We start from the raw sequence: 22,876 nt of genomic DNA on the forward strand, positions 1-22,876 counted from the left end.
TTCTTTGCTGCCGACCTAGTTGAGACAGACTCAATGGATTACCGATTAACAGATCAGAAGCCGAAAGTTCAATGCGGTTTAATTTTGTTCAGTAATTGTGCCTTGTTGTTTTCAACAGTCGCTGTTTTTTTAAAGCGCGATGGATACCGACTTGTCTTTCTGCTCTCGTCGGTCTCCTGTGGTGTGTTTACACGGCTGCGCGGCGTCCAGCCAGCCGATAGCCTCCAGTTTAGGACTCGGTGAGTGGAAAGCAGTTGCCATAGAGATTCAAAATATTTGATGGCAAAATGACAAGCATTTTATTAAAAAATCTACTAATAAATAATAAACCGAGAACAAAGCCTGGGATATTCCACAATGAAGTTGCACCATAAAAAGAACAGTCCATAAAAGGAAGAAGTTAGTTAGTGCATTGAGTTTTGAGCTAACTCAATGCTAGCAAACTAGCTACAAAAGCACAACAATGCTAAGAGGGAACATTTGAGGATCAGAAACAGAACATTTGAGACCCTAATAAAGTGCATTATTGGCACTGTGACATTTTTTGAATAAGACATTTTCTCATTCTTAGACCACACAACTATTGTTTTTGATGCAATATCTTATAATCATTTAACCCTCAATGGCATACTGTTGCCCTCAGGCAACAAACCACTTTTTTCGACCTCACACTGGCCCTCCAAATATATATATATATTTTAAATATACACAATGTCACCTGACATGCTGGTGTCCAATAAAATTAGGGAATTATATGGGTGTGGCATTTTGTCTGGGGGTGGAGCAGTCCTTTCTGCAAGCAAAGCTGCAGGGGACTCGGGGCCACCAAGGTAAGATACATTAAGATACATTTCACTTTTTAACATATTATAAATGTACACAACTTAAATAACCATACAAATCTCCCTGATCTTAATATTACATTTTGGCTTGTTTTTCCAAAGCACTCTATTCAGAGATTATAGCAACAAATCCTAATTTTAAAAGTCTGAAACTGAGGAATGTTTTGGCAGTTTAGCTCGAGACAATAAAATGATTTGTCCAACTACTAAGCGTTTCACCACCTCTAGCCAATACCATTAATGCAGTAATACATGCAACCTCTTATCTATGTTTTATTCATGATTTAAAAATAGATTCAAGACTGCCAATGGTTCTTGATAATACTCATAGTAAGGTATTACAGATTGGTTTAAAAATGACAGCCCGGCATTCACAGGCAATACATTTCATATTCATATTGTTGCTTCCTCAGATGCACAGATGTTCATATAAAAGGCTCATTCTCTCTTTGCAGATGTTTAATCTTTCCATGTGCCTATGATATTTAAGATACCAATTTAGATTCGAGCAATTTAATTTGTGCAGCTTACAAACACATTTTTGGAATGAAGGGTTACAAAGTTGGATGCATTGAAAACGTTTAAAATAGAACCCAAACTGTTTGCACTGATAAATAACCGTGCAACATTATTCACACAAAGGTTATGTGTTTGTGTCCAGACATCCTTAAGCGTGGTGGCAATGCAGCAGATGCTGCGGTTGCGATAGCAGCAGCACTGGCGGTAACAGAGCCATGCAGCACTGGACCTGGTGGAGACGCCTTCTGCTTGTTCTACAACGGAGAAACCGGAGAGATCACAGGAATTAACGGCAGGTGGAGAATCTTCTCTCTCCGCTGTTTTTTTCTTTCTTCATATTACAGAGTGGTTAGCTGAGACTCTCTCTGTGTCCTTCTCAGTGGTCGTTTGCCCAGGGCGCAGACCTTGGACTTCCTGGAAGGACTGGTTACACTGCGGGGGCTCCTCCTTCACCTTCTGATGCCCTGAATGTCACAGTACCAGGGGCCCCTGCATGCTGGTGCGATACCGTGCAGCTATTTGGAAGTCACAAGGTTGAACTGTGTGTATGTCTTCTTGTATCTACACTGAACAAAAATATAAACGCAACACTTTTGTTTTTGCTCCCATTTTTCATGAGATGAACTCAAAGATCTAAAACATTTTCTATATACACAAAATAATAATTTCTCTCAAATATTGTTCACAAATCTGAAAAAATCTGTGATAGTGAGCACTTCTCCTTTGCCGAGATAATCCATCCCACCTCACAGGTGTGGCATATCAAGATGCTGATTAGACAGCATGATTATTGCACAGGTGTGCCTTAGGCTGGCCACAATAAAAGGCCACTCTGAAACGTGCAGTTTTGCTTTATTGGGGGGGTCTGGGGGGGTCCGAAAACCAGTCAGTATCTGGTGTGAGGGGTAGGGGTAGGGGTAGGGGTAGGGTTAGGGTTAGGGTTAGGGTTAGGGTAATGTTGTGAATTGAGTGGCCCATGGTGGTGGTGGGGTTATGGTATGGGCAGGCGTATGTTATGGATGAAGAACACAGGCCACTCGATTCACAACATTACCCTAACCCTACCCCTAACCCTACCCCTAACCCTACCCCTACCCCTACCCCTCACACCAGATACTGACTGGTTTTCGGACCCCCCCAGACCCCCCCAATAAAGCAAAACTGCACGTTTCAGAGTGGCCTTTTATTGTGGCCAGCCTAAGGCACACCTGTGCAATAATCATGCTGTCTAATCAGCATCTTGATATGCCACACCTGTGAGGTGGGATGGATTATCTCGGCAAAGGAGAAGTGCTCACTATCACAGATTTTTTCAGATTTGTGAACAATATTTGAGAGAAATTATTATTTTGTGTATATAGAAAATGTTTTAGATCTTTGAGTTCATCTCATGAAAAATGGGAGCAAAAACAAAAGTGTTGCGTTTATATTTTTGTTCAGTGTATATGCAATACACAGGTGGCCAAAAGCCCATTAAATGTAATGCTTTAGATGACATAAACAAGCTAAACATAAACACTGCAAGTGGAACCACATTGACACACACCACCAACACATCTGGAAGTAAGATTCTTAGTGTGTTTCAGACAGTGGTGTTAAAGGTGAATCAATCTATCATTGAATGCTGTGGAATTTCCCTTTTCTTCAAACCCTGTTTTAGTAAAAACAGGATTACCTGGGCCATCTCGGAAGGGTTTCTACATATTATCCACCAAATGTGGGCAAGATTTTAGGAACACAGTGTGAGTTTCACTTCACTAACAAAACAGCTCTGCCTGCTCACATTTAAAGAAGGGTATTAGACAAACACAAAATGTTTACTACTGTGCGGTTTGTGGCCTGAGCATGTGTTTTGGAAAACTTTATGTTGTTAGCTAAAATAGAACAGCTCAACCGAGTAGTTAATAGCCCTACATTATAAAGTAACCAGTGAAATATCCTCTTATTCGCAATGATGATTCTGATTATTAGATGGGTTTTTTTCCCGACTGGAAAACCTTTAAAGGAAGTGACAAGTTTCTAGTCTCCACATATTTCTTGTGAAAACAATGACTCACACTTCCTGCTCAGTGAGGTTTCCTGTGAGGTAATAAGCGCGTGTTTCCTCTCCCCATTTCCCTAGCTGTCCTTGCAGGAGGTGCTGAGCGGGGCATCAGAGCTTGCAGAGGTGGGGTTTCCTGTTGCCGAGGTAACAGCTCACCACTGGGCGAAATGGGTGGCTGCTCTGAGAGATGATGGGAAGGAACTAGGCGGAGACCTGCTAATTGATGGTCATGCTCCTAAATGTGGTCAAGTATTCAGAAACCCTAACCTGGCCCAGACCCTGAAGGTAAATCTTTAAACTAAAACAAGCAAAAAACACATGTTAAGGGTCATATGAGGAGCATGAAAGGTCCCCTATTATACTGTTTTTCATCAATATATTATAGGTCTCAGATATATACAAAACATGTCTCTGAAGTGTTTGGCTCCAAACACCAAATAGATCATTGTAGCATCCCATAATCCCCTCTGTTTCAGCCCTGTTTCAAAAGTGCTGATTCTCTGTCTGTTACTTTAGATGAAAATAAGGAGCCCCTCCCCACGCCCCTCTGAGAGAGATTTGGTTAAAAAGAACACAATGGTGCTCTAGGAGGAGATTCAGGTGATAAGGTGGTGGGGGTTACCTTGGTTGGTTATTGGCTAATGGTTACACTAGCCAAAAAACATTATGACATCATAAAGTGGCCAAAATCTGATCAGCTAATTTTCAGACAGGTTTTTATATAAATGGATCAGGACAAAAAGAGAGAGAATCTTTTTTCCTGAAACTTTCAGAATCTCTTTACACAGAGGGGACACATGTTTATGTATAACAGACTTGGAAAAGTGGACTTAATAGGTCCTTGCGAACATAGTTGCATGGGTGTGTGCAGACTAAGTAACATTCATAAAACGAGGTTCAATCTGTAGTTTCCTGTCAGTTTCCCTACATAACTATGTCTGACGCCCACCATTTGGGTGCGGTCCGCTTGTGTGTCACTATAAAAGCATGCGCTGATCGATGCTCGTCTTTATTACTACATTAAACACTCACTCTTTAGTAATTCAATAAAGCAGGAACACTGCCAAGCCATGATAACCCCTGCACTCCCTCACACTCCCAGACCTTAGGAAAATGAAACAATAGGAGTGACCTCAGCTTCATTGATCGAGGGTTTCCATGGCACCATAACGGTCATTCCTCAGCAATGACGGGGTGTGTCTTTTTTGTGCTGAAAGCTCACACTCACATCATCCTGTTCATTTGACCACATCACACCAGTTCTGGCTTCCCTCCACTGGCTTCCTGTCCATTTTAGAGTCCATTTTAAGATTTTATTGTTTGTTTTTAAATCTCTTAATGGGCTGGCCCCAGAGTACATCTCCGACCTTTTACAGGTGTACATCCCCTCAAGGGCTTTGAGGTCGGCTGATCAGCTGCTGCTGATAGTCCCAAAAACAAAGAAAAAGACCAGGGGAGACCGAGCGTTCTCATCGGTAGCCCCCAGGCTCTGGAACGACCTGCCCCCTCATGTGAAATTGTCGCCCACTCTTGAAGCTTTTAAGTCCCGCCTAAAGACCCACCTCTTTTCCCTCGCCTTCATGTGCCTTGTATTTATTCTTATGTGTGGTTTTTTATCTATTCGTGTAATATTATATTTTATTATAATGTTATGTTCATTGTGAAGCACTTTGGCAAACCCTCTGTTTTTAAACTGTGCTATATAAATAAAGTGGATTGGATTGGATTGGATTTGCTATCATGGATTGGACTTTTAGAGATAAACAATAGTGGGCACGTAACCCGCATATTTCCAAACATTTGGACTACCTATGTTGTAAATGTATTATCTTTTCGATTTACACACGGCATCTATTGCACGTCTGTCCGTCCTGGGAGAGGGATCCCTCCTCTGTTGCTCTCCCTGAGGTTTCTCCCATGTTCCCCTTTAAACTGTGGGTTTTCTCCGGAAGTTTTTCCTTGTACGATGTGAGGGTCTAAGGATAGAGGGTGTCGTTTTTTCTCATACTGATATTCTTTACACACTGAAGACCACTGAGACAAATGTAACATTTGTGATATTGGGCTATATAAATAAACATTGATTGATTGATTGATATATTTCAAACTGTATACATGCTGCATTACATCATATTTTAACGTTTGTGTTTTATACAGTTTTATTTCATGTGGCTGGATTGAAAAGTTGACTGAATTCATCAACAGGAGCTGGGAGAGCATGGCAAACCAGCTTTTTACCAGGGCAGAGTGGCCCAAGCCATCGTCAATATCGTAATCCAAAATGGAGGAGTCATGACACTGGATGATCTCAGCAGCCATGACAGTGAGGTCGTCACCCCTATTAGCACAGAATACAAGGTGATTTCCGCAACAACTTTTCTGTCTTTTCTTTGACTACTTGGTCAGCAGCATGAATGACTCAATTGTGTGTCCAGGGTGTGCGTCTGTGGGAGCCTCCTCCTAACAGTCAGGGATTGGCTGCCCTGCTGCTACTCAACATCCTGGACAACTTCCCTCTCAAAGGTATATCCTGGCATGCTGACGTGCCATCAATTACTGCCTTATACAAGAGAATCTCAAATATAGATATTATTCTTGTAACATTGGTGATCAAAATGGCGTTTGGCAGTGTTTACTGATGATTTATCTGCTGAAATCAGAATGACCTAGATTTCCAATTCTCTACCATTCTCAAGTGCTAAAGAAAGGGCATTGTCCTGATTTTCCAAGATGGAAAATGCACCAAGCAGCTCTCAATACTTTAATTATGAGCCAATCCTCACACCCAAATATTGATGATTTGCCCCCCTCACTTTGTGGAAACAATTAAGCATAAGCATGCTCACATTATCACTCATAATAGTCTTGGTTTTATTTGTCTGGGAGAGGATGTCCTGCTCTTTATATTCCCCCCTCTACACATTACAATGGAGGAGGTTGTGATTCCATTGATGTGATTCAAAACATTCAATAATGACACTTAAAAAACACTGCAACAAACAATGATCCATTTCAGTGAACTTTTCACAGTCCATGGATTATTTAAAGCTCTTGAGATATTCGCCCTGGTTCACCCGAAAAATAGTCAGTGGGATTTTTCTATTGGATTTTGGACTATTGCAAAAAACAAGCTCTGTGGAAAACAAATATGTATGCACTACTTTTTGTTCAGTAAGATACTCTTCACAAATAAAAACACCTTTAATGCTATTGGAAGCCTAATGGCAATAGCTAGCAAAAGCAAGCTTATGTTAGACTACAGTTAATATTAAACAACGGTTGCATGACCTAACCTATACCTGACCTATAACATTGCTAACAGGCTTAAAAAAAAGAAGCTTTAGCTGCTTTGACAAGTTTGTACAGATGGATGGTTGTTGAAGGTTGCCACACTGTTGATGTTAAAACTACCACAATGTCCAATATACATTTGTCTGAAGTTGCTATGATATTTTATTTACTTCTTAAAGAGGATAAAACCAAAAGTCACACAAAAAATAAGTGTCTGTTGATGATATTGTTCGATTTGCACTCATCTGTTGTGTGTGTGTAGCTGCAGGCCACAACAGCTCTGACTACATCCATGTACTGGTGGAGGCTGTGCGCTTGGCACAAACAGATGCTGTGCGTTACCTGGGCGACCCTGACCATGTGACCATCCCTTTGGAAACGTTGCTGGACAAGAGCTACAGCCACCAGCGAGCACAGCGCATACGCATGGACAGGTGTGTGTAAGTGTGTCTGTCTGTTAGTACCAGTGTGTACCAGTCATTCTCTGTTGACTTTAGATAGGACTGTAGACTTTTACTCCCCCCCCAACCTTAACGTCCATCCCTTCATACCTTGGTCTCTCCTCCACTGTTCTGTTTGCGTGTGTGTGTGTGTGTGTGTGCGTGTGTTTGTGTGTATTTTTTGGCAACAAAATATATTTACTTTGCAGTATCGTAGACTTTGAGCCTTTGGCCTTCATCAGTTCTAAAACAAATAGACAAACACACTTAAAATGTCTTGAATAACATAATGATATCTTTATACAAACACATACATATGTTTTTGCTGTGTACAAATACATATCCCAATCATACACATGTCATAGGTTTAGTATCACCCCAAGTCAACCATAATCATTTGAATAAAGCGTAAAATAAATGTGTATCAGAACCTGATTACCCGCAACTATGTTTACATGTATAGTATAAAACAGCTTACTGGTAGAAATCAAGCAAAGGCAGTAAATAAGAGATCATATTCACATGCACTGCAATAACCTGTAAAACCTGTGTTTACATGCTGACAGTCAGATTATTAAGTAAACTCCCTATGACATTTTTAAACCAAGACTGGCTTATGGTTTAGAAGTGCTTTATGGCACCTGATGCTGAAGAGTATTTTGTGTCCTGGTCTTAAAATTAGGAATGATAAGACAGGTAGTGATAAAGCACACAATTATTTAGTTTTTAACTTATAACTTGTGCAGTATACTAAATATACAATTTATTTCAATTTTTGAAAATATATTTACATGTCAATACAATTATTTATCTTTCAGTGACTTTATAAAAAGGGTTTCTATAAAGCAGTTTTTGCTGCACAAACATGCTTATTACAAAAAAGAAATTCCTACAGTTAGATGGCCGGATTGAAATCACCCTGATGCGTTAATGCTACATTTTAACAGCTGGTGTCGGCAGATGAAAACAGCAGCAACATGATTAATCTATGCATGTTTTTAATTGTGTGTATTTTTCTGCAGGGTCATGGAAGAGGTGGAGCCCGGCTTGATGACAGGAAGTGACACAGTCTATTTTTGTGTGATCGACAGCCAGGGCAACGCTTGTTCATTTGTCAACAGCACATACATGGGCTTTGGCAGTGGGCTGGTCCCTAAGGATTGTGGATTCTCACTACAGGTGACTACAGGACACATAGAATGGATTGGTGTCTTTACTCCTCAATGACAGTAACCAAATATATTTAAGTTGTGGACAAAACAAGACATGTAAGGAAATGTTTAGACCACGAAAAACACAAGGAATGAAACAAGATGCATTTTTTTAAACATTATGATCCCATTATCACATGGTATTGTTACATTCTCTTACAGACCAAACCTATATGGAGACGCATTGCTGTAGTCAAGTAATATGTAACAAATGTAATATCCATGGAACACAGAGAAGTAGAATTCATAGTTTGCTTTTAAGAATCACCCTTAAACCTTAAAACTAGATGAGGATCTAGAAAAAATGGATGTGTGTCATTAAATGAGATTTCTACGTTATTGCCCACAGAACCGGGGTGCCAGCTTTTCTCTGCATCGTGGCCATGTCAACTGTGTCGCTGGAGGGAAGCGGCCGTTTCACACTATAATCCCTGCACTTCTCACTGACTCTGCAACCACATCAGAAAAACCAGTCCTCCTTGCTGCGCTGGGGGTGATGGGCGCTTTGATGCAACCGCAAGGACACGTCCAAGTATGATTGAGAATAGACTGGGCTGAATAAGGAAATGCAGAACAATATCTATCAGATGAAGTATGGGAAATATGTCCCTGACATGTTTGTTTTTAATAATTTACTTTGTATTTGACCGCAAAAGTTGCTATTGATTATATTTTGGTCACACTAGATCAGAAAGTGGAGAAATCCAAATTTGAGACACTTATGACAAAATCATAATAACCTGAACGTTATAAACAAGTTTAATGTGTTTATGAGTTATGATATGATATTGCTCTTCTGTGTTCAGGTGTTGCTAAATATGTTGGCGTTTGGGATGAATCCTCAACAGGCTCTAGACGCACCAAGAGTCTATGTACAATATGACCACACAAGTAAGTATACATATACGAGTCATTGAAATGTTGTGAAAGAAGTCAGTCAGTGTATTACATTACATTTAGCTGACGCTTTTATCCAAAGCGACTTACAATAAGTGCGTTCGACCAACAAAATACAAACTTGAAGAAAACAGAATCATATAAGTACATCAGGCTTCATAGAGCAAAAACATTTCAAGTGCTACTCAACTGGCTTTAGATAAGCCAGCCCTTTATTAGTATATAAGTGCTTTGTTAATAGTTCTAAGATGTGTAAGCTATCTGCTGTCCTGATGTCAATGGGGAGCTCATTCCACCATTTTGGAGCCAGGATAGCAAACCCACGTGTTTTTGCTGATGGGAACTTGGGTCCCCTTCGCAGTAAGGGTGCAGCGAGCCGTTTGGTTGATGCAGAGCGGAGTGCACGTGCTGGGGTGTACGGTTTAACCATGTCCTGGATGTAGGAAGGGCCAGATCCATTCGCAGCATGGTACGCAAGTACCATTGTCTTGAAGTGGATTCTAGCAGTTATCGGAAGCCAGTGAAGGCAGCGGAGGAGCGGCGTGGTGTGGGAGAATTTAGGAAGGTTGAAGACCAGACGAGCCGCTGCATTCTGGATGAGCTGCAGAGGTCGGATGGCACATGCAGGTAGACCAGCCAGGAGGGAGTTGCAGTAGTCTAGGCGTGAGATGACGAGAGCCTGGACCAGAACCTGCGCCGCTTTCTGGGTCAGCATCCTCCTGATGTTGTAAAGCGTGTATCTGCAGCAGCGGGTTGTAGCAGCTATGTTTGCAGTGAAGGACAGGTTGTTATCTAGGGTCACACCCAGATTCCTTGCAGTCTGAGTCGGGGAAACAACAGAGGTGCCAATGTTGATTGTTAGGTCAAGAGTGGGACAATTTTTTCCCGGAAGGAAAAGCAGTTCAGTCTTGTCAAGGTTGAGCTTGAGGTGATGAGCAGACATCCACTGAGAGATGTCAGCTAGACAAGCAGAGATGCGTGCGACGACCTGGGTCTCTGAGCGGGGAAAGAACAGAATTAATTGGGTGTCGTCAGCGTAGCAGTGGTATGAAAAACCATGCGGGCTAATGACTGTTCCGAGCGAGTTTGTGTACAAGGAGAAAAGGAGGGGACCAAGAACAGAGCCCTGAGGGACCCCTGTAGTTAATTGACAAGGGTCGGACTCGGGCCCTCTCTAAGTAACCCTGTAGGTGCAGTCTTTGAGGTATGAGGTGAGGAGGGAAAGTGCAGAGCCTGAAACTCCAAGTGCTTGGAGAGTGCGAAGGAGGATCTGATGATTCACCGTGTCGAATGCAGCAGACAGGTCCAAAAGGATGATGACAGAGGAGAGGGATGCAGTTTTGGCAGTGTGCAGTTCCTCAGTGACAGCAAGGAGGGCAGTTTCTGTGGAGTGACCTGCCTTGAAACCAGACTGGTGCGGATCCAGAAGGTTGTTCTGATGGAGATAGCAGGAGAGTTGTCTAAAGACAGCGCGTTCAAGTGTTTTAGACAGGAACGGGAGGAGAGAGACAGGCCTGTAGTTTATAACATCCGACGGGTTGAGAGTGGGTTTCTTTAGGAGAGGGTTTACTCTTGCCTCCTTGAGACTGTTTGGAAAGTGACCATAAGTTAGAGAAGTGTTGATGAAATGGGTGAGAAACTGTAGAATATCAGGAGCGATAGTCTGAAGGAGGTTTGAAGGGATAACAAAGTCGCTTGACAGAAGGGAGGAGGTGGAAGGGGCGTTGGGGGGGTCCAGGAGGGAGGAGAAGATGGAAAATAGTTTTTTGGGATTGGAATAGGAAGATTGGATCTTATCTTGAAAGAAAGTGCTTTTTGCCTGAGAGATCGAAGCAGAGAAAGAGGAGAGGAGAGCCTGATAGGTTAGGAGGTCGTCACGGTGTTTGGATTTCCACCATTTCCGCTCTGCTGCCCGAAGGACGGTTCTATTAGCACGCAGTGCATCATTTAGCCAGGGAGCAGGAGGGGACTGACGAGCCTGCCGAGATGTGAGAGGACAGAGAGAGTCCAGAGAGGATGAGAGAGTGGAGAGGAGAGAGGAGAGTTTCTGCAGCAGAGTTTTGAGGTAGGAGTTGGAACGAGTCAGAGGAAGGGAGGGCTGAGAGCACCGATGAGGCAAAGGTAGAGGGGGAGAGGGAACGAAGGTTACGGCGGACAGGTGCAGGATGGGAAGAGATTAGTTTGTTATGTTTGGAAAGTGGTAGAGAGAATGAAATGAAGAAGTGATCGGATGTGTGGAGCGGGTTTACAGAGAGGTTAGAATTAGTGCAGTTCCTTGAGAATATGAGATCAAGGACATTGCCAGCTTTATGAGTTGGTGGGGACGGAGACAGTGAGAAAGCAAAGGCGGTTAACAGAGATGTTAGTTCGTCTATCTTCCCTGTCTGGAGGTTGAAGTCTCCGAGAAGTACAGCGGGAGGACCAGTTTCAGGGATGTGTGAGAGGAGATGATCTAATTCCTCCAAGAAGTCCCCCAAGGCGCCTGGTGGACGGTAGAGAACAACAATGGTTAACTGTATAGGATGGGTTACTGTGACGGCATGGAATTCAAAGGTGGAAGGAGTGAAGTTAGGTAGCTTGAAGAGGGAAAAGCTCCATTTGGGAGAGAGCAGGAGACCAGTGCCACCTCCTCTGCCAGTGGGTCTAGGTGTATGGGAGAAGGAATATGCTGTGGAGAGAGCTGCTGGGGTGGATGTGTTGGATGGAGTAATCCAGGTCTCAGTGAGAGCAAGGAAATCCAGGGACTGCAGGGAGGCGTAGCCAGAGATGAAGTCAGCCTTAGGAACAGCTGACTGGCAGTTTCACAGGCCGCCTGAAACTAGATGTTGGATCTCAGTGGAGCATGTGGGATAGACGAGAGCAGGCCGGTTATATCGATTACGAGATACACGGGGCCAGTGATAATTGCGAGAAGACACAAACAGGAATGGAGAAAATACACATGATTATAGCATGAGGGGCTAAACAACCAAAGAAAATAAAACACCAGCGATACTTAGCTCAATCAGAGTAGGATTTGCCTCCTCTTTGCCTCCCTCGTGACTCCCGCAGGACTCTAATGTCTTTGTCAGTCTTAGAGACTCCCGCAGGACTCTAATGTCTTTGTCAGTCTTAGCCTGTCTGAGGCTCCAGGAAAGTGCTACCTAAAATGGACACCTGATTGCTGAGTTCTCACAGCTGTGGGGCCATGTCCCTTTAATTAGTTCACTCTCTGCAGCTGGTGGCCCTCAAAAGGAAATCTAGACTGGCTTCCTCCTGACTTGTTATTGTCTTTTAAGTGGCCCAATGGTTTTACAATTACATTAAACCCTAAGTTATAAAGTTACGAGTTTAACCCTTAATACAGTTACACCTACTCAATAAAGCTCTTAGTATTCTACAAATGTTTAAATCAAAGTTAACCCTAGCAGTCAGTTAGTTCAGTTTTAAGGTTTCAGTCAAATTACTTGTCCCAAGTTTCTGCCTGACAGATACTGTAGCGGTTTTGAGATTTAAAATCACAATTTCAGTCAGATCAACTACAGAGCATTGATACAGAGTACACACACTGAAACAGAGAAGTCTAAAAGCAGAATGTTACTCACACAATTCTAGAAGTCTCCAGTTGCTTTCCTGTCAAAATCGAGTTGCACACTGGCAGGTCAGTGATTAGGATAAGATTTAAATACAGTTTCTGGGGGGGAAGTGGGGGGAGTGGCCACAGATCACAGCTGATGGGCCTCAATCGAGACTGGCTTCCTCCTGACTTGTTATTGTCTTTTAAGTGGCCCAATGGTTTTACAATTACATTAAACCCTAAGTTATAAAGTTATGAGTTTAACCCTTAATACAGTTACACCTACTCAATAAAGCTCTTAGTATTCTACAAATGTTTAAATCAAAGTTAACCCTAGCAGTCAGTTAGTTCAGTTTTAAGGTTTCAGACAAATTACTTGTCCCAAGTTTCTGCCTGACAGATACTGTAGCGGTTTTGAGATTTAAAATCACAATTTCAGTCAGATCAACTACAGAGCATTGATACAGAGTACACACACTGAAACAGAGAAGTCTAAAAACAGAATGTTACTCACACAATTCTAGAAGTCTGTTGCTTTCCTGTCAAAATCGAGTTGCACACATTCTATGCCTATGTAAAGCCTCATATTCAGGTTACATTTTCTGTGTGTAGCTGAGCAGTGGTCTGTTAATCTGGAGGAGGGCGTCAGCCAGGAGGTAGCTGAGGAGCTGAGAAGAAGGGGCCACAAAGTCAACTGGCCAATCACAGGTAACCTTTGTTATTTATTATTATGTTATGTCACTTACAGTTGCAAGAAAAAGTACGTGAACCCTTTGGAATTACCTGGATTTCTGCATAAGTTGGTCATAAAATGTGTTCTGATCTTCATCTAAGTCACAACAATAGACAAACACAGTCTGCTTAAACTAATACCACACAAACAATTATATGTTTTCATGTTTTTATTGAACACACCATGTAAACATTCACAGTGCAGGGTGGAAAAAGTATGTGAACCCCTAGGCTAAAGACTTCTTCAAGAGCTAATTGGAGTCAGGAGTCAGCCAACCTGGAGTCCAATCAATGAGACGAGATTGGAGGTGTTGGTTAAAGCTGCCCTGCCCTATAAAACATACACACCAGTTTTGAATTTGCTATTCTTAAGAAGCATTGCCAGATGTGAACCATGCCTCGCACAAAAGAGCTCTCAGAAGACCTACGATTAAGAATTGTTGACTTGCATAAAGCTGGAAAGGGTTACAAAAGTATCTCTGAAAGCCTTGATGTTCATCAGTCCACGGTAAGACAAATTGTCTATAAATGGAGAAAGTTCAGCACTGTTGCTACTCTCCCTAGGAGTGGCCGTCCTGTAAAGATGACTGCAAGAGCACAGCGCAGAATGCTCAATGAGGTGAAGAAGAATCCTAGAGTGTCAGCTAGAGACTTAAAGAAATCTCTGGCACATGCTAACATCTCTGTTGACGAATCTACGATACATAAAACACTGAACAAGAATGGAGTTCATGGGAGGACACCACGGAGGAAGCCACTGCTGTCCAGAAAAAACATTGCTGCACGTTTGAAGTTTGCAAAAGAGCACCTGGATGTTCCAAAATATTCTGTGGACAGATGAAACCAAAGTTGAGTTGTTTGGAAGGAACACACAACGCTATGTATCCAAAGGGTTCACATACTTTTTCTTGCAACTATATGTCACTGCTTCAGAAAGTACACAGTACCCTTTTTATTCAATCATTCATAAAACACCAATGAAAAATAACCAAACGGGCGAAAAATACCGTAAAGATGACTAAAAATTGTAATGTACATGCACATGCATTATGTTGCAGACAGGATTTGTTTGATCTTTCTTTTCTCTTGCCCTGGAATCATCCTAGCTGGTTTAGCTTTTACTCTATGCCTTTTTTTTTTTATGGCGTGAACATGGTATGCTTGTTATTACCATTCGATTTTGATCCCCCTACTATCTTCTACCTTTTTAGTTCTGGAAGATCAGCACCCCTCAATTAAACTAAATGTCAAATACTGGGATATTTTGGTTAACAGTGCATACTTGTGATAGATAAACAGATAACAAATGAAACATCAACATTGGCTCAACACATTTTATTTATTTATCTTTTCATTCAAACACACAGGCCACAAACGGTCTCAGTTTGGGCGGGGACAGATCATCACAGTGGGGGATTGGTGGAACCCATCTGTCAATCAAACTGATCCTCCATCCAGGGTGCTGTGGGCGGGATCTGACCCCAGAGCAGACGGATGTGCTATTGGATACTAAACAGAAGCGACCTTCTCTACTCTTCTCTGTTTATGTCAGGGCCGTATTCATGGAGTCAACATGGGGGGGGACCAAAAATTCAATAAAAATTTGAATACTAATTTCCTGCCATTCTAAAGGAAAATACATAAAAAATCACTAACACATTGGATACTTTAAAACCTGTTAAACCCCATGCCCCTGCCCGTGGGGGCAAAACACAACAATAATCACGAAACTGTGTCTCAGGCATGGGTGTAGGAAGTATCCTCAATGTGGGTGGGACAATTTGACGCGGGGTATGGGCGGGCGGGGGATACCTAACCTCCTCTAGGGGGGTCCGGGGTAGTGTTAATTTCGTCAGCTATTTTTTAATTTAGTTTTAGTCTTAGTCCCGTGTTAAATTTCCTTTTTAGTTTTAGTCATATTTAGTCACCTTCATCCTGTTTTTATTTAGTCAAGTTTTAGTCGACTAAAAGTCTGAGCATTTTAGTCTTATTTTAGTCGACTAAAACAGTAAACATTTTAGTCAAGATTTAGTCGACTAAAAGTCTGAGCATTTTAGTCATATTTTAGTCAATGAAAACTAATTATTTAGTCTACTTTTTGTCAATAAAAACTGTTGAGTATTTTTTAGTCATCAGATTATATAGAACATTTCAGTCAAACAAACTAGCCAAAACCAATAATTTGTCATTTTAGTATATATAAATAAATAAGATTATATCTTGTCCTTATTTGATGAAAAACTCAGGTTGAATGATTAAGAAGCTTTGCAGAGAGTATCTGCTCAGGTTTGTGGTGTTTTAACCAGCTGTGTTTTGGCCACATTGCTTCCCTTCTGATAAAACAATGCATTCGCTTTTTTTCTCCGCCTCATTGTAGTGAAAATGGGCCCAAATATCACATAGTTTCTTTCTCCCAAGCAGTGGTGGCTTTAGACTTTTTCGTTGTCAGTAATTTTGACGGATCGTAACATTTCCGTCATAACCCATTATTATCCGTCGAGTGCACAATTTATCAATCACTCGCGCTGACGGGGGGATATTCGGTTAACGCGAGTGCGACCACTGCTCCCAAGCCCTGTTGCCATTTCATTTTCTGTTAAATAAGGTTAGTTAGACCATGAGTTAGACCCGAGTCTTCCTGACAGTTCACAGTGTGCCGCTGCCCGGTGTAATTCAAATCTACCGCCGCGCGCACCGCAGACACACACAGCTGCTGCCCAGCCGCAGCCCCGGAAATGGAACTGCTGGGAGAAAAACTGACTATCAGAGATTTAACGTTATCTTTGATAATATTTCGTCTCCTCATTTTTCGTCAACGAAAGTAAAGAGAGATTTTGGCATAGTTTTTATTTAGTGAACTACATTTTCGTCTCGTCACTTTTCGTCAACGATATTGCATGATGATTTCGTTACAGTTATTGTTTACTGCCGTCGGTGCCGTCTCGTCATCGTCTCGTTTTCGTCATGGAAAAAAAGGTCGTTGACGAACATATTTCGTCATGGATTTAGTCAACGAAATTAACACTAGTCCGGGGGCATGCTCCCCCGGGAAGATTTTTTTTTAAATGTTGAAGTTAAAAGCATCAATCTGGTGCACTTTGAGAGCAACATTAGGGAATAAATCTATGGATACATCTCAACAACACCCATGTGAAACAGAACTGAACAGATTTACTTTTTCTTTATGCATATTTTACAAATCACTCCCTTTTTAAACTGTAGTATGAGTTGGAATGATTTCATACCTGTTATTCTCTTATTTTGTATAACTATAATGATCATATAAAGGTGTGCCTTGGAAATACTTGTTTTGCATCAATCTTGATACAGGGTACTTATTATATGTTATAGTTTGGATTCCTAAATCTTTTAGTCTACTATCCCATCATCCAAGGGTAGTTTTCACAATAAGTAATGGTTTATTTTTTGCACGGACACTATCATTATACATTTCTTTACTATGTTCAATCTGAATTTACTTTAAAAACATCTATATTGATTCTGACTTTTTCTACATCCAACTCACAGGTTTATCATTGCTTTGAGAAAAAAGATTATTCATTTAACCATTTTTAGAAGTGAAGATATAGTCAATTGTTCTGGGAATGTCATTTTCAAACCTGAGACCTGAAAAACAGGCTTGGGGCTTAACTGGTTAAAATGTTTTACCATAATGTCTAATTGTGCATTGTATTACATCGCCCTATTTTATCTAGTTTAGCTTTTCTTGTTTTGTTGTTTGTAATGGCAGAGATTAGGGATGAATAAAGTACAACTATAACCATAATCACATTAAAGCATTTCAATCCATAGAAAGGTCTGTGCCACACAATTTCAGTAGAAACAGGAACACTTTATTGCCCTTTTGTTTTACAGCCACGACTCGCACTAGCTGTTTGCCGCTCATTCAAAATCAAAAAGACCCCCAACTTCCTCCCAGACACCCGCCCAAAAAGCCCAACCCTCAAGTTAAGGACCCAAAAGCCTTTTTGCGCTTATCGTTGGCACTGATAAAAGACTGGCATATTCCTTCAAGGTCCAGTTTCTTCTGGTGCACATGACATATGGCCACATTATTCAGCCTCGTTTGACTCATCGATGATCTAAGCCATGTCTTAAGCCTCCTCAGGGCACTAAAACTCCTCTCAGCCTCTGCAGAAGAGGCAGGGACGACCAACAGAAGCCTTACTAAAGCTTCCACCTGACCGAAGAGACCTCTCACCTCTGGCACCATTTCTCGAATAATGCTAGCAACATCTGAGCTTGTTTCATAGGTGTAATTAGCCCCAAACATGGCCAGCTGCACCTGCAGTAGTCTTGAATTCAATTCAGGATACTCTTCTACCACCTTGTCCATGTCTCCGTGTAGCAGCACATTTTCAAGCTGCTGCAGCTTGTGGAATCCAGCTTGTTCAAACCTCTCTATGAATTGAGTATTCACTGTGTCCAAGGCATTGTAGAATTGGACTCTGTACAAGGACTGGAAATGGGATGCAGCCTGACCGGTGTAACGCTTTGTAGGTTTGCGGACATGAGGGATCTGAATTGGTTGTAGGTCCAACTTTGTTGCCACAGCAGTTGCTTTCGAGAACAATACATCAAAATGCTCCTCCGTTCGTTTGACCTGCATGCTTGTTTTGACATGGTCTACAGCCTCCAACATGCCTGAAACGGTCTGTTTCCTAAGCTGCAGGGAGGTGTTCAGGCACTCCAAATCCCCCATCAGGTCTTCAGCCATTAAAAGGCCGAGCACAGTGTTCCCTTTAAGAAATGTTCCATGAAGATCATTGGCCTTGGCTGAAGTTTCAGGTGAGCTGCATGATGCCATTTCTTCAAGGGCCATCAGCACTGACTCATACTGCTTGAGAACTGAGCGGATGGCAGGGGTACGTACAGTCCACCTGGTGGGACAGAGAGGCTTCAATGAGGTGAAAGTTGAACCATGCTCTGATTTTGCGATATTCTGGAAAATCAACTTGAACTTGCCAGATTGATTAAAGAAGCCCCCCAATTCATGGACCAGACCCATTGCATCTCTTACTAGTGGAGAGGCTCCACAGGCAGCCTGCGTAATTAAGTTCACGCAGTGGGGACCACAGTGACAATACACAGCCAGCGGTTGTTCTTTCCTTAAAATGACTTGTACTCCCTGCAATCGTCCAGCCATGTTTGCGGCACCATCATAAGTTTGTCCTCGGAGTTGAGACAGAGGAAGCTGAAGGCGCATCATCACATCACATGCCATCTTGGCTATATTTTGCCCTGTTGTTGATGACACTTGGTAGATTCCCAGGAATTCTTCCTTTGGTTGTAGATCTGCATCTACAGAGCGCACACATATTGACTCCTGCTCAACTCCTGATATATCTTGGGTGCCATCAATGATAATTGCGAACTGGACCACTGGCATTGATGTTATTTCCGACACAATTTATTTGATGATTGTATTGGCCATCACCTTCAACAGTTCGTTCTGCAATTCCGGACTGGTGAAATCGAGGGAACCTTTTAGCCAGGAGGTCAGCTCTGCATCGCCCGTTGCCTTGTACTTTAGAAGCTGGCTTAAAATCCCACTCTCCTTCTGATCGCCTCGAAAAGCCAGACCTTGCCGCAGGGGGGGGACGACATTTTGAGTGTATCTGAATATTGGGGGGTATGTGTCCCCCCCAATGTATATGGTGAATACGGCCCTGGTTTATGTAATATTCAGATATATTGATCACGAAGCTTTCTGAAGGCAAATCCCTACATGAGAAATGTAGAACAGTAGTTTTAAACATCTTGCAGTAAAATCATCCACAGAAATCTCAAAACTCTTTTCCAACTCAGGTTTATGACATTGTCATAGCACAACACATTACAGCTTCATGAATTAGATTATAATTACATCTATGGTTCATTTATGAGCTGATGCACTATTACTACGGAAATATAGATAACCACATTGGAAAACAAATCTTTGTGTAACATATCAGATATGTCTTTCCTTAACCCTGCCCTTTTTTTCAATAGATAATTACAAATATAAATGATGGGACGGAGTGGCGCAGTGGGCTGTGCGCTGATAATCAGATCAAGGGTGGCGTTGGGGAACTCCAGTTCGAAACCTGCCACCACTGCGCCAGGCCGTTGTGTCCTTGGGCAAGACACTTCACCCGAATTTGCTCCTGTGGGTACTGTCCACAGTACATGACCGTTACATGTATGATATGTGTGTAATGTGTACTTGTAAATCGCCTTGATGACTTCGAGATGTGAAGATGGGCGGAGTGGCGCAGTGGGCTGTACGTTGATCATCAGATCAAGGGGGCGTTGGGGAACACCAGTTCGAAACCCCCCTCCACCGCCGCTGCGTCTGTAAAGCCGTTGTGTCCTTGGGCAAGACACTTCACCCGAATTTGCTCCTGTGGGTATTGTCCACAGTACATGACCGTTACATGTATGATATGTGTGTAATGTGTACTTGTAAAGCGCTTTGAGAATCTGGAAAAGCGCTATATTAAATGTAAGGAATTATTATTATTAATTTTTAAATAAAAGACAATGATCATTTTACGTCACCAATAAATGACAGTTCCATCTTTTTTCTCTAGGTGACATTTAACAAAACCTATTGAGTGGAGGAAGTGTACAAATCTGACGTGAACCAAGTCAATCAGTGTTATGTCCTTTTTCATACTGTTCCACACTTAAAGTGAAGCATATGTACTGATTTAACAGTCTGTATTTCAAATGATCTGTGAAGTATGCTGGATCTATTTAAACAAATGCCAAATAAATGTAATTTATTTCTAAGTGATGCTAAGTTTATTAGACAGTTCACGAAATAAACAGGTGTTGTTCTTTTACATTTGCAAGGCGTTATGGATCTATTATTCAGTAATATACATTTGTTTTAACAATAATTGAATGTATTATCATAGACTCCAGATGTTATTGTCTCCCCCCCTGACTCCCTAACCTTTTCTGTAGCCATCAAACATCGAGTTTAATGGTCACATTGCCATTAAATATTATTTTGCCCAGAGGAAAAAACTATTTCTATTTCTATTTATTTGAGTAATTTATCTTTTTTCAATGTTTTTTCTCTCTCTTTGTTATAGTTGTTTTATTCTCCTTACGATTAGGGAATGCCTTTGCCTAAAAATGATGTGTGAAAATAAAATACTATTATTTGCCAGCCTCGATAAGATTCGGTCTGCCAGCTCAAACCATAATAAGCACAAAAGATATCTCGCAGTTTATTATGCCGATAACTGGTCAATTAGCTGAGGCTTTTCCAACTCCACAAGTGTTTTTGATGATTATACTGTCAACCTTCAGGACATGAGTTCATGATATGGTACTTGGCTTCTGATGCTTCTATTGCATATCATGTTTTTTAGTCTAAATGAAGTGTGTGTTTTGCCCTTGTGTATGTTTAACTTTATGATTTAGTAAATGTTTAAGCTGTCAGGAAAGGCCCCCTGTAACCCATCTAATTACCAAGCAGACAGGACAAATACAGAGACAGAAACACAGGATATTACAAGATACTGTATGCAGTTTTAGGGGTTATAAGAACATATAAAACAGCTTGCAAACCTCTTGTTCTCTGCAGCAGGCAGCTCAAATAATGATTCCACTTCAACACTAATCTCTTAAAGTAGAATCTTAATGTCGGACTTTGTTTCACTGTTGATCTCCTTACAGCTCCAAACCGCACCTGGTACCAACTGTTTACACCTACTGTATAAAGAGCCATGTGTTCAGTCACTCAAACACACGTGTTATTCTTAATCTGTCTTAATTAACACTGGTTGAAGCAGCTCGTTAGTAGCCGGTCTGAGTTTACAGCGCCGTTTATCTGGATGTGGGACATTCCAGCTGGATTTTGAAGCAGCTCACAACATGCTGGGCCCCTGAAACACACATAATAACATACAGTGTTAGTAGCTTTCTGACACAGCACTATCAGCAGTCATGTTTTGCCCCACATAGACCTGCTGAGCTGTTCTATCATTCTGACCTAGAAACAGGGGGCCTTGCCAAAGGGGAATATTGAAAATATGTCATTGGATTGGATTGGCATATACAACTAATCTACAAAGTTAATGCTACATTTGAAATGTGGAACACAACTATAAATATTCGGCAATGAAATAATAAAAGACAAAAATTAATGTTATTAATGAATAATTAATTAATTACCCCATAAGTCAGGTTTATGATGTTGTCACATTACAGCATTGTAGCATAACACTTTACATCTTCAAAAAGTATCTTTTTATAACGCATCTTGGGTTCAAGCTGTGTTTATAAGCTGCACTACTTAATTTGCACTTAAATATAGAGCAACATATTGGAAAACAAATGTTTGTGTGACATACCGAAGCAAACCTCAGCTCTGCCTGTTGGTTGATATAACTATCTGTTTCCATGTCTTTAATTAGTTGCTGCTTATCAAAAAAATAGACAAAATCTTATAGACAAAATGATCAATTATTGATATTTCTGAGTATATATAAAAAATATACTGTGCTACATATTATACATGTGAACACCATGTGGATAAAAGGGGATACAGAAAAAAAAGCACTGTTGGTATTCTAAGGAAATTAATACTTCAGAATTCTGTGTGACTAAAAGCCTGTGGAAAACACACACACACACACACACACACACACACACACACACACACACACATACCATGTATACATCACTTCAGGGGACATTACATTGACTTTAATGCATTTCCTGGAGACTTATCCTAACCTTAACCATAACCAACACATGCCTAACCCTAACCCTTACCCTTAACCTTACCCTAACCTCCCGCAGAGAAACACCCTGAAATAATCCCTTAATAAAGTATTTTTAGGCGTGTCCCATGTCTCACCTGCACCACCTCTCTAGACCTCGGCCTGGGTTTTAAACACTTTTAGGGACACTTGGTTGACTTTATTTTAATATATTTATTATTATTATTTTACATATTTGTTTTATATTATACATATTTGAACATTTTGGGTTGATGTGATTTTTATTACCAGCACTTATTTTTAATAGCACTTATTTTTAAAAGCACTTTTATGTATTTATTTTATTATTTTTTAACACTAATTTTACCTGCATGCCGATTTTAAACAAAGTCAACCTCGGTCCTTTTAGCCAGATGTTTTTTAACCCACTTACCAGGTCTTTTACCAGATGCTGTGGGACGCAGCCTCGGACGCTCCACCGGGGGAGACCCCCGCCGCATACGCTCTGTGCTGCAGCCACTGCTCTCTTTTATCACTTTTATTTCATTTTTTAAAAACATTTTTAACCCAGACCAAACAGGGCTTTTATAAACCTTTATTGGT

At 41.2% G+C, this 22,876-nt stretch overlaps 2 protein-coding genes across 3 annotated transcripts in view; both read left to right on the forward strand.

Moving 5' to 3' along the window:
* Nucleotides 1–8: 8 nt before the first annotated feature.
* Nucleotides 9–3,865, forward strand: LOC117542476 (glutathione hydrolase proenzyme-like). Its single transcript, XM_034210177.1, is given in 5 exon segments — nt 9–239; nt 1,504–1,657; nt 1,742–1,775; nt 1,778–1,894; nt 3,484–3,865. Coding segments are annotated over 5 exon segments (624 nt in total). The 5' UTR covers nt 9–139; the 3' UTR covers nt 3,703–3,865.
* The window catches only part of tm4sf18 (transmembrane 4 L six family member 18), a 26,086-nt gene continuing 6,013 nt past the window's right edge, over nt 2,804–22,876 (forward strand). Inside the window, exons 1-8 of one of the 2 annotated variants that reach the window (XM_034210174.1) lie at nt 2,804–3,690; nt 5,611–5,763; nt 5,841–5,928; nt 6,959–7,136; nt 8,159–8,315; nt 8,697–8,879; nt 9,154–9,238; nt 13,413–13,508. In XM_034210174.1, the coding sequence (XP_034066065.1) occupies nt 5,698–5,763; nt 5,841–5,928; nt 6,959–7,136; nt 8,159–8,315; nt 8,697–8,879; nt 9,154–9,238; nt 13,413–13,508 (853 nt within the window). In that variant the 5' untranslated portion in view covers nt 2,804–3,690; nt 5,611–5,697. Of the gene's footprint in view, nt 3,691–5,610; nt 5,764–5,840; nt 5,929–6,958; nt 7,137–8,158; nt 8,316–8,696; nt 8,880–9,153; nt 9,239–13,412; nt 13,509–22,876 lie in introns of those variants that run through there. The other variant, XM_034210175.1, reaches the window with a different exon arrangement.

The sequence above is a fragment of the Gymnodraco acuticeps genome, unplaced genomic scaffold (genome assembly GCF_902827175.1).
Source record: "Gymnodraco acuticeps unplaced genomic scaffold, fGymAcu1.1, whole genome shotgun sequence".
In the NCBI taxonomy this organism is placed as follows: Eukaryota; Metazoa; Chordata; class Actinopteri; order Perciformes; family Bathydraconidae; genus Gymnodraco; species Gymnodraco acuticeps.